Source organism: Prionailurus bengalensis, chromosome B2, assembly GCF_016509475.1.
Source record: "Prionailurus bengalensis isolate Pbe53 chromosome B2, Fcat_Pben_1.1_paternal_pri, whole genome shotgun sequence".
NCBI lineage: Eukaryota > Metazoa > Chordata > Mammalia > Carnivora > Felidae > Prionailurus > Prionailurus bengalensis.
The window spans coordinates 34136231-34148546 of NC_057349.1; the positions used below are offsets into that span (position 1 = coordinate 34136231).

Here is a 12316-nt window from a genome sequence, read left to right on the forward strand (position 1 = left end):
TTTTTTTTTTTTAATGGTTTTTAAAAAAATTTTTTTAAACGTTTATTTATTTTTGAGACAGAGCATGAATGGGGGAGGGTCAGAGAAAGAGGGAGACACAGAACCCGAAACAGGCTCCAGGCTCCGAGCTGTCAGCACAGAGCCCGACACGGGGCTCAAACCCATGGACCACGAGATCATGACCTGAGCCGAAGTCAGCCGCTTAACCGACTGAGCCACCCAGGCGTCCCTCAACTGCAACAATTCTAAGTCTCCACTGACTTTTACTGCTGGACCTCAGTTTCCTCCCCCACCTGACTCCACGGTGCATCCTAATTATTTACAGCATTTCCCAAAGGAATGTCTTAACTGTGGCTCACAAACTAATCTGTCAGCCATAGTCAACCACAGCACTCTCTATACTCATTGCCTTTCCTTGTAACTTAACATTCATTGCCTTTGAGGTTGCTTGAAGGAATGTCACTATGATTCCTGCTGTTGCTATCTCTCAAGAGAGGGTTGATTTGGGGCACCTGGGTGGCTCAGTCAGTTGAGCATCCGATTCTTGATTTTAGCTCAGGTCATGATCCCAGGGTGGTGGGATCAAGCCCTGCGTTGGTCTCCACGCTCAGCGTGGAGCCTGTTTAAAATTCTCAATCTCTCTCTCTCTCTCCCTCTGACCCCCTCTGCAATCACACTCTAAGGTAAAAAAAAAAAAAAAAGAGAGAGGGGGGTTTGATTTGTGACAACATGGATGAACCTGGAGGGTATTATGCTAAATGAAATAAGCCAGACAGAGAAAGACAAATACTGTATGGTATCCCTTATATGTGCAATCTAAAAACAAAAACAGGGCTCTTGGGTGGCTCAGTTGGTTAAGCGTCTGACTTTGGCTCAGGTCATGATCTCACAGTTCGTGAGTTCGAGCCCTGTATCGAGCTTGCTGCCTGTCAGTGCAGAGCCAGCTTTGGATCCTCTGTCCCCCTCGCTCTCTGTCCCTCCCCCACTTGGGCTTTCTCAAGAATAAATACACATTTAAAAAATAAATAAGTAAAAACAAAAACAAAACAGCCACACTCATAGAAACAGAAAGTAGAAAAGTGGTTGGTTGCCAGGAGCTGTGGGTGGGGGAAATGGGGAAAGTTTGATAAAAGCGTAGAAACATTCAGGTTCAAGATGAATAAGGTCTGAGGATCTAGTGGAAAGTATGGTGACTATAGTTGCTAACATTGCACTGTACAATTGAAATTTGCTAAGAGTAGGGGGGCACCTGAGTGGCTCAGTCATTTAGTTAAACGTTCAGGTCACGATCTCAAGAGGTTCGGGGGTGCGAGCCCCACATCAAAGTGTGGAGCCTGCTTGGGATTCTCTCTCTCTCTCTCTCTCTCTCTCAAAATAAATAAACTTTAAAAAAACAAATTGGCTAAGAGTCGAATGTAAATGTTCTCTCAGCACAGATGCACACACACACAAGATAAATACGTGAGGTGATGGGAGTGTCCATTAACTAGATGGGTGAATCCTTTCACAATATATATGCACGTGCGATCACCACGATGTACACTTTAAATCTCTTACCACTTTAGATGTCAATTATACCTCAATAAAGCTGAAATTAAATAGAGAGAGAGAGAGAGAGAGAGAGAGAGAGAGAGAGAGAGGACTGATATCTGCGTCACAGATGCCATCTGCTGGTGACTCCAAAGCCTCAGCTGAGGTACTGGGAATATTTGCTCAAGGGTGCCAGAGCTGAGCTGGGTTCCGTGAAAAGGAGAGGTTGCCTGTGACCCTGCTCCTCATATTCCATGTGCACATTGTCCCCTGGGCTCTAGGGCACCATTATTTATGCACAGTGATTGGGAAAGTCTCCTACAAAAGTAGTCTTTCCGTTTCTGGACTTTGTGAATTAATAGCTTTTCAACTATTGCAAGGAAGGAAGAATATGCACGTCTCCAAGCAGTAGACGACAGTTATGAGATACAGCTTGGTCTCAATTTCCAAAGCAATTCCCATCCTCTTTCAATCATGCAGAGTATAGACCTGGATTGTTTAGTATAGAATAGGTTATGCTGTGGTAACATACAAACCATGAGAACTTAGTGTTATTTTTTTGCCCTCACAGAGTGTTGTGGGTCAGTGTCTCTCCAGGGCAACCTCTTTGCAAATAGTGCCTCAGGGATCCAGGCTAATTCCACCTGGGGGACTATATTATTTTAACATACAGTCCTATGATTATCACACCAGGGAAAGAAAGAACATGGGGACTCACACCCTTTCTCCTATGCTTTGGCCCCAAAGTCACATGGTTCTGCCTAACTACGGGGCACCTGGGAAATAGACGGGAATACATGGACGTTTGGTGAACTTTTGGGATCTCTGCAACAGGACACTTCTTAAGGAGGAATTAATTCTCATGGACACCCAAGCACTCAGTGATCCTAATATGAGAAATGCTGACTTTAAAAACCTGAGCTTTATTTATGAAAATGTCTTTATCATTGTAAAAATGTTAATTATAACTGCAAAAGATTAATTTTATCAATGGACTTTTTTAAAAGAAAGAAGAGGGGAGCCTGGGTGGCTCAGTCGATTAAGTGTCCAGCTTCAGCTCAGGTCTTGATGTCGCAGTTCATGAGTTCAAGCCCCGCGTCAGGCTCTGTGCTGACAGCTCAGAGCCTGGAGCCTGCTTCGGGTTCTGTGTCTCCCTGTCTCTCTGCCCCTCCCCTGCTCATACTCTGTCTCTTTCTCTCTCTCAAAAATAAACATTAAAAAAACAATTTAAAAGAAAGAAGAAATATTGCTATTAGATAGTGGTGAGCCCCAGCTCTGCCACTTACTAGTGACACGGACTAGGCAATCCATTTGACATCTCATCTCCCTCAATTTCTCTACTGTAGCATAGTGAGGATTAAAGGAGGCTGAATAACAGAATGATCACAACACTATTAAAATAGAAACAGGGGTGCCTGGGTGGCTTAGTTGGTTGAGCATCTGACTTCAGTTCAGGTCATAATCTTTCCTTACGTGGGTTCAAGCCCTCTGCTGTCAGCATAGGGCTCACTTCGGATCCTCTGTGCCCCTCTCTCTGCCCCTCTCCCCTCTCTCCCTCACTCTGCCTCTCCCCAGCCCATGCATTCTCTCTCAAAAATAAGTATTTACTTTTTTAAGTGTATTTATTTATTTTGAGAGAGAGAGAACACAAGTAGGGGAGGCACAGAGACAGAGGGAGAGAGGGAGAATCCCAAGCAGGCTCTGCACTGCCAGCACAGAGCCTGATATGGGGCTCGAACTCATGAACCGTGAGATCATGACCTGAGCCGAAATCAAGAGTCAGATGCTTAACTGACTGAGCCACCCAGGTGTCCCAATAAACATACATACATACATACATACATACATACATACATACATAAGAAACAAGGGCATGGGCTTGCTCAATCAGCAGAATATGTGACTCTTGATCTCAAGGTTGTGAGTTTGAGCCCCACACTGGGGATAGAGATTACTTAAAAAATAAAAAAAAAGTAAAATAGAAACAAAATTCCACATAGAAGATGGAAATTCACCAACACTGAGCATAAGCCTGTCATATATTTGAAAGAAGGAAACAGTGAATAAGTGAAAACCCCAAATTATTAATTGTAGTTGATTTCGGGAGGTGCAGCCACAGGACTTTCTTTTCTTCTATTTTTTTCTTATGTTTTTCAAAATTGCTAAAATGAGCCTGGATTGCTTTCATAAGGAAAAAAAAAAACTACTTATGAAATAGTATGAAAGAGAAGCAATGGACAAAAATACTTTAAAAATAAGCATGTTTGGGGCACCTGGGTGGCTCAGTCATTAAGCATCCAACTCTTGATTTTGGCTCAGATCATGATCTCATGGTTTGTGGGTTCAAGACCCACACGGGGCATTGCTGTCAGTGTAGAGCCCACTTGGGATTCTCTGTCTCCCTCTCTCTCTGTCCCTCCCCTGCTTTTGCACACACACACTCTCTCTCAAAATAAATAAATCAACTTAAAAAATAAGAAATTTATTGAAAAATAAAAATAAGCATGTTTTACAAATAAAAGCTAGTACTTAAAATTAAATATATTCTGCTTTGTCACAATTTAACATCTGTTTTTTAAACATTATTTTTATAGTATCCTCTGATCTCTCCCTTCCTAGGTTGCTTGCTTTTAATTTAAAATTTTTTTTAGAAAGTAGGCATTTTAAATGATCTAAACCATGAATTGGGGGCATCAAAACACCTACCAGAAAAACTTCCATGGGAAACTCGATGGGATATTGATTGAAGGACATTCTGATACATTTGTTGCTTCTCAGGGCTACAACAGCAGTTAGAAATAGTAGGATGCTGGTAGAATTAGCTTTTGGGAGAGTTACACAGTAGTTAACTATGTTCTGAAAGAAAACAAAATTACAGAGGCTTAGAAAGGGGTATGAGAATTGCCTAAATCTAGAAGGTGACACTCCCTCAAGATTAGTTCAAAAAGAAATCCTTAGGCACAAAGGTCGTTATGAGCATTACTAGCACAGTGAAGGGAAATGGGAGGATATACATTTTTATAAGTTGAAAAAGAGATATTAAAATATAATAATGCCCAATAAGGAGAGAATACACTTTATGTGTTTCAGTATAATGGAAAAGGACCCAGGAGTTCTGTTTACAGCCTATTCTTTACTATTTTTTCTAGACCATATATGCTCTTTAGAGTGACTCCTACACCATTCTTTTAAGGGACTACTTAGCCATTTTGTGTTCTTTAGATGTTTTAGAATACATGTCTGTTATGAGGCATGTAATGGGAAGAATTATGATAGATTACAGTATTCTAAAAACCAAAGTTTAATGCAAATCGTGTTTGTTTAAAAGGGCTGGGCAAAATGGTAATGAACTGAGAACATGTTAAATTATAACTGTATATAACATGGTCCAACCGGCATCTGCAATTAATTCAGACTGTAAATCTAGAAGAGCCGAGATTATGTCTAGGACGGTGTTGACTCTGCTCCCTATGCAGCAGTCTCTCCACTCGGGTCCACTTCCTTTTGGAGGCAAGGGGAGGGCACTGGTATCTCTGGGTGAAGGTAGAAATTACTCACATAGAAGAAGGAGATGGGACCAGAGTGGAAGCTAATCACAATCCCGAAGATGCAAGTCAGCTGGGACAGAATAATGTGTAGTGCCGTGGCCGCCAGGTAAGCGCTGATTGCCGCTTCCGGAAGGTAAGTGGCAATGAAGCCGAAACCTAACAAGCCCATTGACAGCTGTAGAAGGTTCAGATGAAAGAAAACCACAGTGAGAGGCAACCCACAATGGCGTCAATTAGGCACTCTGCAGGGGGCTTCCAACAAAAAAGTTCAGTTAGGCCCCTTGGATAAACTCTTGTCTCTTTTTCTCATCAACTGATATTGAAGATACAAGGAAGTCCTTCAGCTCTGTACAGGCACTAAACCACACTTCTTTCTTCAGGAGCACTTAAGCTAAAGTTCTTGCCCCAGAATCTAGTGACCTTATCAATGTGACGTTAACAGTGACCAAGTGATCAGAACAAGCTTTTGCCTTTTTAAAGGCCCTTTTGTTGCAAGCTTTGATAGCCCCTTTAAGGAGACGTTAATATCCCAGTGAGGAATGTGGCTTTTCACAAAGGAAAAGACAATTGAAAAAACTCCAGCTCAAACTTCTTGGCCTTCGACTTTTGTCTTTACTAAGAATGATTAAACTGAATTTGTCTTCAGGATTACATATAATATAATCTATTATAATATAGGTATATATGTATAATATATATATTATGTATACATATAGTATGTATGTATATGTATATATGTATATGTATGTATATGTAGATATGTAGATATGTATATACATATGTAAATATGTATATATGTAATCCTGAAATATATTATATATACATGTATTATAATAGATTATATTATATGTAATCCTGAAGACAAATTTAGTTTCTATAAGTTCAGTGTATATAATAAATGATTTATACGTTATACATGCATATGTACATGTAAAATACTATATTATAGTATATATATAGTATATATTATATATAATAAGTTATAAACATACTGTATCATATATTATATATTAAATACAATGTTATAACAAAGTATTTTATATGTACTTATACATATATAATATATAAATTATATATGTGTCTTATATATTTGTATTTCTAAATATATAAAGAATCTAAAAGGTTACACCCCGAACTATTATCAGAAGTTATCTTTAGGGGCGCCTGGGTAGCTCAGTCAGTTAGGCTGGAAACCAACTCTTGGTTTCCGCTCAGAACATGATCTCACTATTTGGTGAGTTCAAGCCCCATGTTGGACTCTGCGTTGGCACACAACCTGCTTTGGATTCTCTCTCCCTCCCTCTCTCTCTGCCCCTCCCCCACTCACTCTGCCTCTGTCCTCTCAAAATAAATAAATAAACTTAAAAAAAAAAAGAAGTTACCTTTGGGGAATGGAATTAAAGGTTGGGGCAATACTTTAAAATGTATGCATTTTTTTTTATTACTTGAGACTTTTGCAATCTACCTTTTTTTTTTCTTCAAGTAGGCTCCATGCCCAACATGGGGATTGAACTCAAAACCCAAGGATCAAGAGTTGCATGCTCTACTGACTTAGCCAACAAGGCACCCCCATTTTTTATAATAAAAAACAATGAGAAAACTGATGGACAGGGCTGCCTGGGTGGCTCAGTTGGTTAAGCATCCGGCTCTTGATTTTGGCTCAGGTCATGAACTCGTGGTTCGTGAGATCGAGCCTCAAGTCAGGCTCTGCTCTGACCACGTGGAGCCTGCTTGAGATTCTCTCTCTCTCCCTCTCTCTCTGTCCTGCTTGTATTCGTGCTCTCTCTCTCTCTCAAAATAAATAAATAAACTTTAAAAAAAAAAGGAAAATTGATGGACAGACAGAGGGTGAGCTCCAATTCCCTTAAGAAGGCAGGTTAAGAAAATTTACAGAGCCTAGTGAAGAAAATGGGGAAAGATAAACAAGTGTTGAACCTACTACTGTTCGCATTTCGTCTGCCACTGCACTGGGACCTCAGAAAACAAACTTGGAAGAACCAATCTTCTAACTTTAAAAGCTTTTTGTTTCCAAGCTTTCAGTCAGTTGGACACTGGGTCTCTAGAATGTCTGGTCATTACTGCCCAGTAGGCACCACTACTCTGGTCGGGCCAGTTAGCTTCTTGTCTTTTGTGTGATTTCTGTTTCTGTGCTTGTGCACAGAAATTTTTTTTTTCCATTTCTGCCAATCCATGTCCATCATCTCTTTCAAGAGCTCAGGAAAATTCCTCTTCTTAAGGAGATGTGGTGAAAAGAGCATGATTCCTAGGGATGAAGACCTTGGCTTTCAATCCTGGCTCTGCCACTCACTAGCTGTGTGAGCTTGGACAAGTTAACTAAACTCTCTGAGCCTGTTTCCCCATCGATAAAAAGTGAGTAATACTCAACATGCAGTGTTTTGAATGAATTACATTGCATAAGACATGTAAAACACTTAGCTCAAGTCTGAGAATAGTGACAAATACAAATACATTATCGCTCATTTTTAATACCATTTCTTCCTTCCACCATGTAAGTGGCAAATATCTATAACTATAAAACTCTTTCTTGCTCAGCTGTGATGTAGCATCAGAATCTGTGTTAATATAATTTTCTAGGCAGCCAATGTCAGTCAGTCAGAGTTGGCCTAGGACATGAAACCTATCTGCTATTCTTATAGAAAGCAGGTACTAGGGGCACCTGGGTGGCTCTTGATTTCTACTCAGGTCATGATCTCATGGTTCATGGGATCCAGCCGTGAGTCAGGCTCCCTCCTGACAGCATGGAGCCTGCTTGGGGTTCTCTCTCTCTTCTCTCTCTGCCCCTCCCCTAGCTCATATGCATGTACTTTCCCTCTTTCAAAATAAATAAATAAGCATTAAATAAAAAAAAGAAAGTACTAAAGGTTCAGTGAATGAAGAAAAGTCTCAATATGTGGTTGTTTCCTTCACAGACAACTCCAACCAACTAAAGGTTATTCCTGTACTTTATATTCTTTTGACACAAAACACTTCACTTTTAGTAATATTAGCTTGAACTTTAAAATGATCTGAAATGTGGATTCTGGAGGTAGACAACCATCAGTCTAATTCCCAGTTGGGATCTTACTGGCTGTGTGACCTTGGGCAATTCTCTTAACCTCTCTGTACCTTTGTTCCCTTAAAATAGGGTCATAGTAATACCTACCTTCATACAAGGAGTCATAAGGATCAGATGAGATGATTAATGTAAAGTGTTTTGAATAGTGACTGGCACGTAGCCTTAAATGTTAAACATTATTATCTGGTGCAGTTTTCCTTTTTAAATTTAAACTTTTTATTTTAGATAAGTGTAGTTTGATATGCAGTTGTAAGAAACAGTACAGAGAGATCTGGTGTACTCTTTACTCAGTTTGCCCTAATAGTAGCATCTTGCCGAACTACAGTTGATCCTGAATACCACAGAGGTTAGGGGCACCAACCCTCCCCTCAAAACACACAGTTGAAAATCCATGTATAACTTTGATTCCCCAAAAGCTTAACTCATTTTTAAATTTTTTTATTAAATTGTTTAAAAAATATTTATTTATTTTTGAAGGAGAGACAGAGCATGAGCAGGGGAGGAGCCGAGAGAGAGGGAGACACAAAATCAGAAGCAGGCTCCAGGCTCTGAGCTGTCAGCACAGAGCCTGATGTGGGGCTTGAACTCATGAGCCATGAGATCATGACCTGAGCTGAAGTTGGACACTCAACCAACTGAGCCACCCAGGTGTCCCTTAACTCCTTTTTAAAAAAGATTTAACTGTAAGTAATCTCTACACCCAACATGGAGCTTGAACTCACAATCCCAAGATCAAGAGTCCTATGTCCCACCTACTGAGCCAGCCGGGCGCCCCCCAAAAACATAACTCCTATTAGTCTACTGTTGACTGGAAGCCTTACCAATAACACAAATAACTGATAAACACATACTTGGTATGTTATGTGCATTACATACTATATTATTACAATAAAGTAGGCTAGAGAAAAGGAAATGTTAAGAAAATCATAAGGAAGAGAAAATACATTTATAGTACTGCACTATATTTATCTTTTAAAAACTGCATATAAGCAGACCTGTGTGGTTCAAACTCATGGTGTTCAAAGGTCAATGGTAATTGTTTTAAATATTCCTGTCATTTACATTTTGAATCACATCAGTGTTGTAATTTCGCCTCAACCATCAAACATAATTTAGAAAGCACAGGAGGACAAGGAAAATCTATCATATTCATCCATATTTTTACTCTTTCCATTGTTCTTTCTTCCTTCCAGTGGTTCCAAGATTCTTTCTTTTATCATTTCCTTTCTGTTTAGAGAACTTTCTTTAGCCTTTCTCTTAGGGTAGGTCTGCTGGTAGCAAATTCTCTTAGTTTTTCTTCATCTGAGAATGTCTTGATTTCCCTGTTATTCTTGAAGGATATTTTCACTGGGTATAGGATTTTGGATTGACAGTTCTTTTCTTCAGCAAATGGAAAATATTGTGCAACTTCCTTCTGGACTCTATGGATAAGAAATCTGCTGTCATATGAGTTGTCCACCCCCCTACCCATAGGTAAAGTGTTTCTCTCACTGCTTTCAAGATTGTTTTCATTGTCTTTAGTTTTCTGAATATTGACTATGATTCGTCTTAGTGTGTATTTCTATGGATTTAGTTTTTGAAAATTTCTCAGCTTTTTGAATCTGTAGGATTATGTCTTTTGCCGAATTTCAGGAGTTTTCAGCTGTTATTTCTTCAAGTAATTCAGCCCCATCTTTTTTCTCCTCTCTTTCTGGGACTCTTGTGATACCAATATTAGGTATATTAGGTATATCCTTATCACCCTACCTGCCTCTGAGGTTTTGTTCATTTCTTTTTCCTGTCTACTTTCTCTCGGTTGTACAGGTTGGATGATTTCTATTGCTCTTTCTTTGAATTCATTCATTCTTTCCTCTGTCTCCTCTATCCTCCTATTGAGTCCATTTTTTCCATTTTGAATTTTGGTTATTGTATTTCTCAGCTCTAAAATTTCCATTTGCTTCTTCACACTTTGTTTATTTGCTGAGAGTTTCTATTTTCTCACTTGTTTCAGGAATGTTCATTATTGCTCACTGAAGCATGTTTAGGATGGCTGCTTTAAAATCTTTGCCAGAGGATTCTAACATCTCTGTCATCATAGTATTGGCATCTTTTCACTGTCTTTTTTCGTTCAAGTTGAGATTTTCCTGGTTCTTGATATGACAAGTAATTTTCAGTTCAATTGTAGACATTTTGGGCACTGTGCTAGAAGATGCTAGATCTTATTTAAATATTCTGTTTTAGCTAGATTATTTTGACAAAGTGCTGGCAGGGGAAGGGGCAGGTACCATCTTGTTACTGCCTATAGATGTAGAAGCCCAGGTTCTCCCCTCAGTTTCCACTGACTGCTGAGGCAGTGGGGACTCCTCATTATTGTCGGGCAGGGGTGGGAGTTCTGGCTCCCCACTAGCCCTCTGCTCATATTATCCTGGCTGGAAGAGACAGGAATGTCTTTACTTCTTCCCACTTGGCCTCCATGGACACTGCAGCAGAGAGGGTTGTCCCCTCTATGAGGCCATCTCTGACACCACCCCAGCAAAGGGTGGAAAGAGTGTCTCATTACTGCCCAATGGGAGTGCAAGTGTTGACTCCCTATTTGGCCTTCTCTGACAACCCCCAGTTGGGAGTGGGTGGGCACCTTATTACAGGTGGGTAAGAGTGATATGGTCTGGGCTCTTCAGTTGGCCTTTGCTGGTATAAGGGGGCTGATACCACAGTTTTGTTTTGTTTTTTCTTGGTGTTTGTCTGGAGTATCGTAGTTATTATGTAAAATAACTTTTCAGTCTTGCTAGCCTCTTCTTGGTGCTGTGGCTATAAAGAACAGACATCTGTTAGGGCTTTTTTTTTTTTTTCTCTTCCTATTTTTCTTTGTCTTCACCTCTTAGCATTTTGGGTTTCTGGCTTCTTCAGCACCAAGTCTGAAATATACAAGGCAAAAAGAAGGCCCAGGGAATTCATCACTGTGTTGTTCCTTGGGTCCGGTGGTTCTGAGTCAGTTTGCCCTCTTCTCTCCACTTTTCAGAGTGTTCTTATGTTTGCTTTATTAGTATAATGTTCCAAGGTTCTTAGTTGTACTTAGCAGGAGGAATAGGGAAAAGTATATCGATTTCATCTTCCTGGAAATGGAATGTCTCCTCCTTTATTAAAAATTTTTTTAATGTTTATTTATTTTTGAGACAGAGAGAGAGAGAGAGACAGACGCGAGCAGGGGAGGGGTGGAGAAAGAGGGAGATACAGAATCTGAAGCAGGCTCCAGGCTCTGAGCTGTCAGCACAGAGCCCGACGCGGGGCTTGAACTCACGGACTGCGAGATCATGACCTGAGCCGAAGTCAGACGCTCAACCAATTGAGCCACCCAGGTGCCCCAATTAAAAGAAATTTTTTTTAAATGTTTATTTATTTTTGAGGTACTGACTCAAAAACAAATGAGTTTTAATGTTTATTTTTGAGGGTGCTGACTGCCCATTATTTTGTCTTCTCTTACAAGACCGAATTTTTTAACCACAGGAATTATATTTACTTTTTTATTTTTGATCTCTGTCAAAGTACCAAATTCATATTTCTGTGCCCAGTAATTATAACATATTGATGCTTACTATGTGACAGGCTCTGAGCTGAGTGCTTTACATGTATTTTCTCATTTAATCCTAAGAGTCCTGAAAATGTTATTATTTCCATTTTATACACGAGGAAACCAAGGCTGATAAAGGTAAGGTGATTTAGGTAAGTTATATAGCTGGTATCAGGGTCGGTCGGAGTCAGCTCACTCTGGTAGCCTGATGTAGGTTCCCAATAAATCCTTACCTAATAAAAGATGGTGTCAGGAGAGATCAGCAAAAATTAGCTAGAGAGAGGATTGATTGGTTGAGAAGAAAGAAAAATAAAGCTAGCATATGTGACTTTAGGTCAATGGATGAAGCTTTAGATGGTCAATTCTCACAGAGAATCAAAGACATGCCAAAAATAAGTTTTGATATTTTAATAAGTCATTGATATTATTGTCCTTTAACTGTGCTTCTGTCATTGAAGAAAAGAACTCCAGGTCTGACTCTAATGCTTACTTAACCCAAGATATAGTATGTAAGCCTACAAGTGCTATTCTTGTTGAAAAAATACAAAGAATTAAAAAAAAAATTTTTTTTAATGTTTATTTATTTTTGAGAGAGAGACAAACAGACAGACAGAA

General features: G+C 39.6%; 1 protein-coding gene across 1 annotated transcript in view; it reads right to left on the minus strand.

The window, feature by feature from the left end:
- Positions 1–12316, minus strand: part of SLC26A8 (solute carrier family 26 member 8) — an 83822-nt gene that overhangs the window by 40243 nt on the left and 31263 nt on the right. Inside the window, exons 6-7 of the mRNA XM_043592968.1 lie at positions 5089–5253; positions 4237–4386 (exon numbers count right to left, since the gene is read on the minus strand). Coding sequence (XP_043448903.1) covers positions 4237–4386; positions 5089–5253 — 315 coding nt within the window. The remainder of the gene's footprint in view (positions 1–4236; positions 4387–5088; positions 5254–12316) is intronic.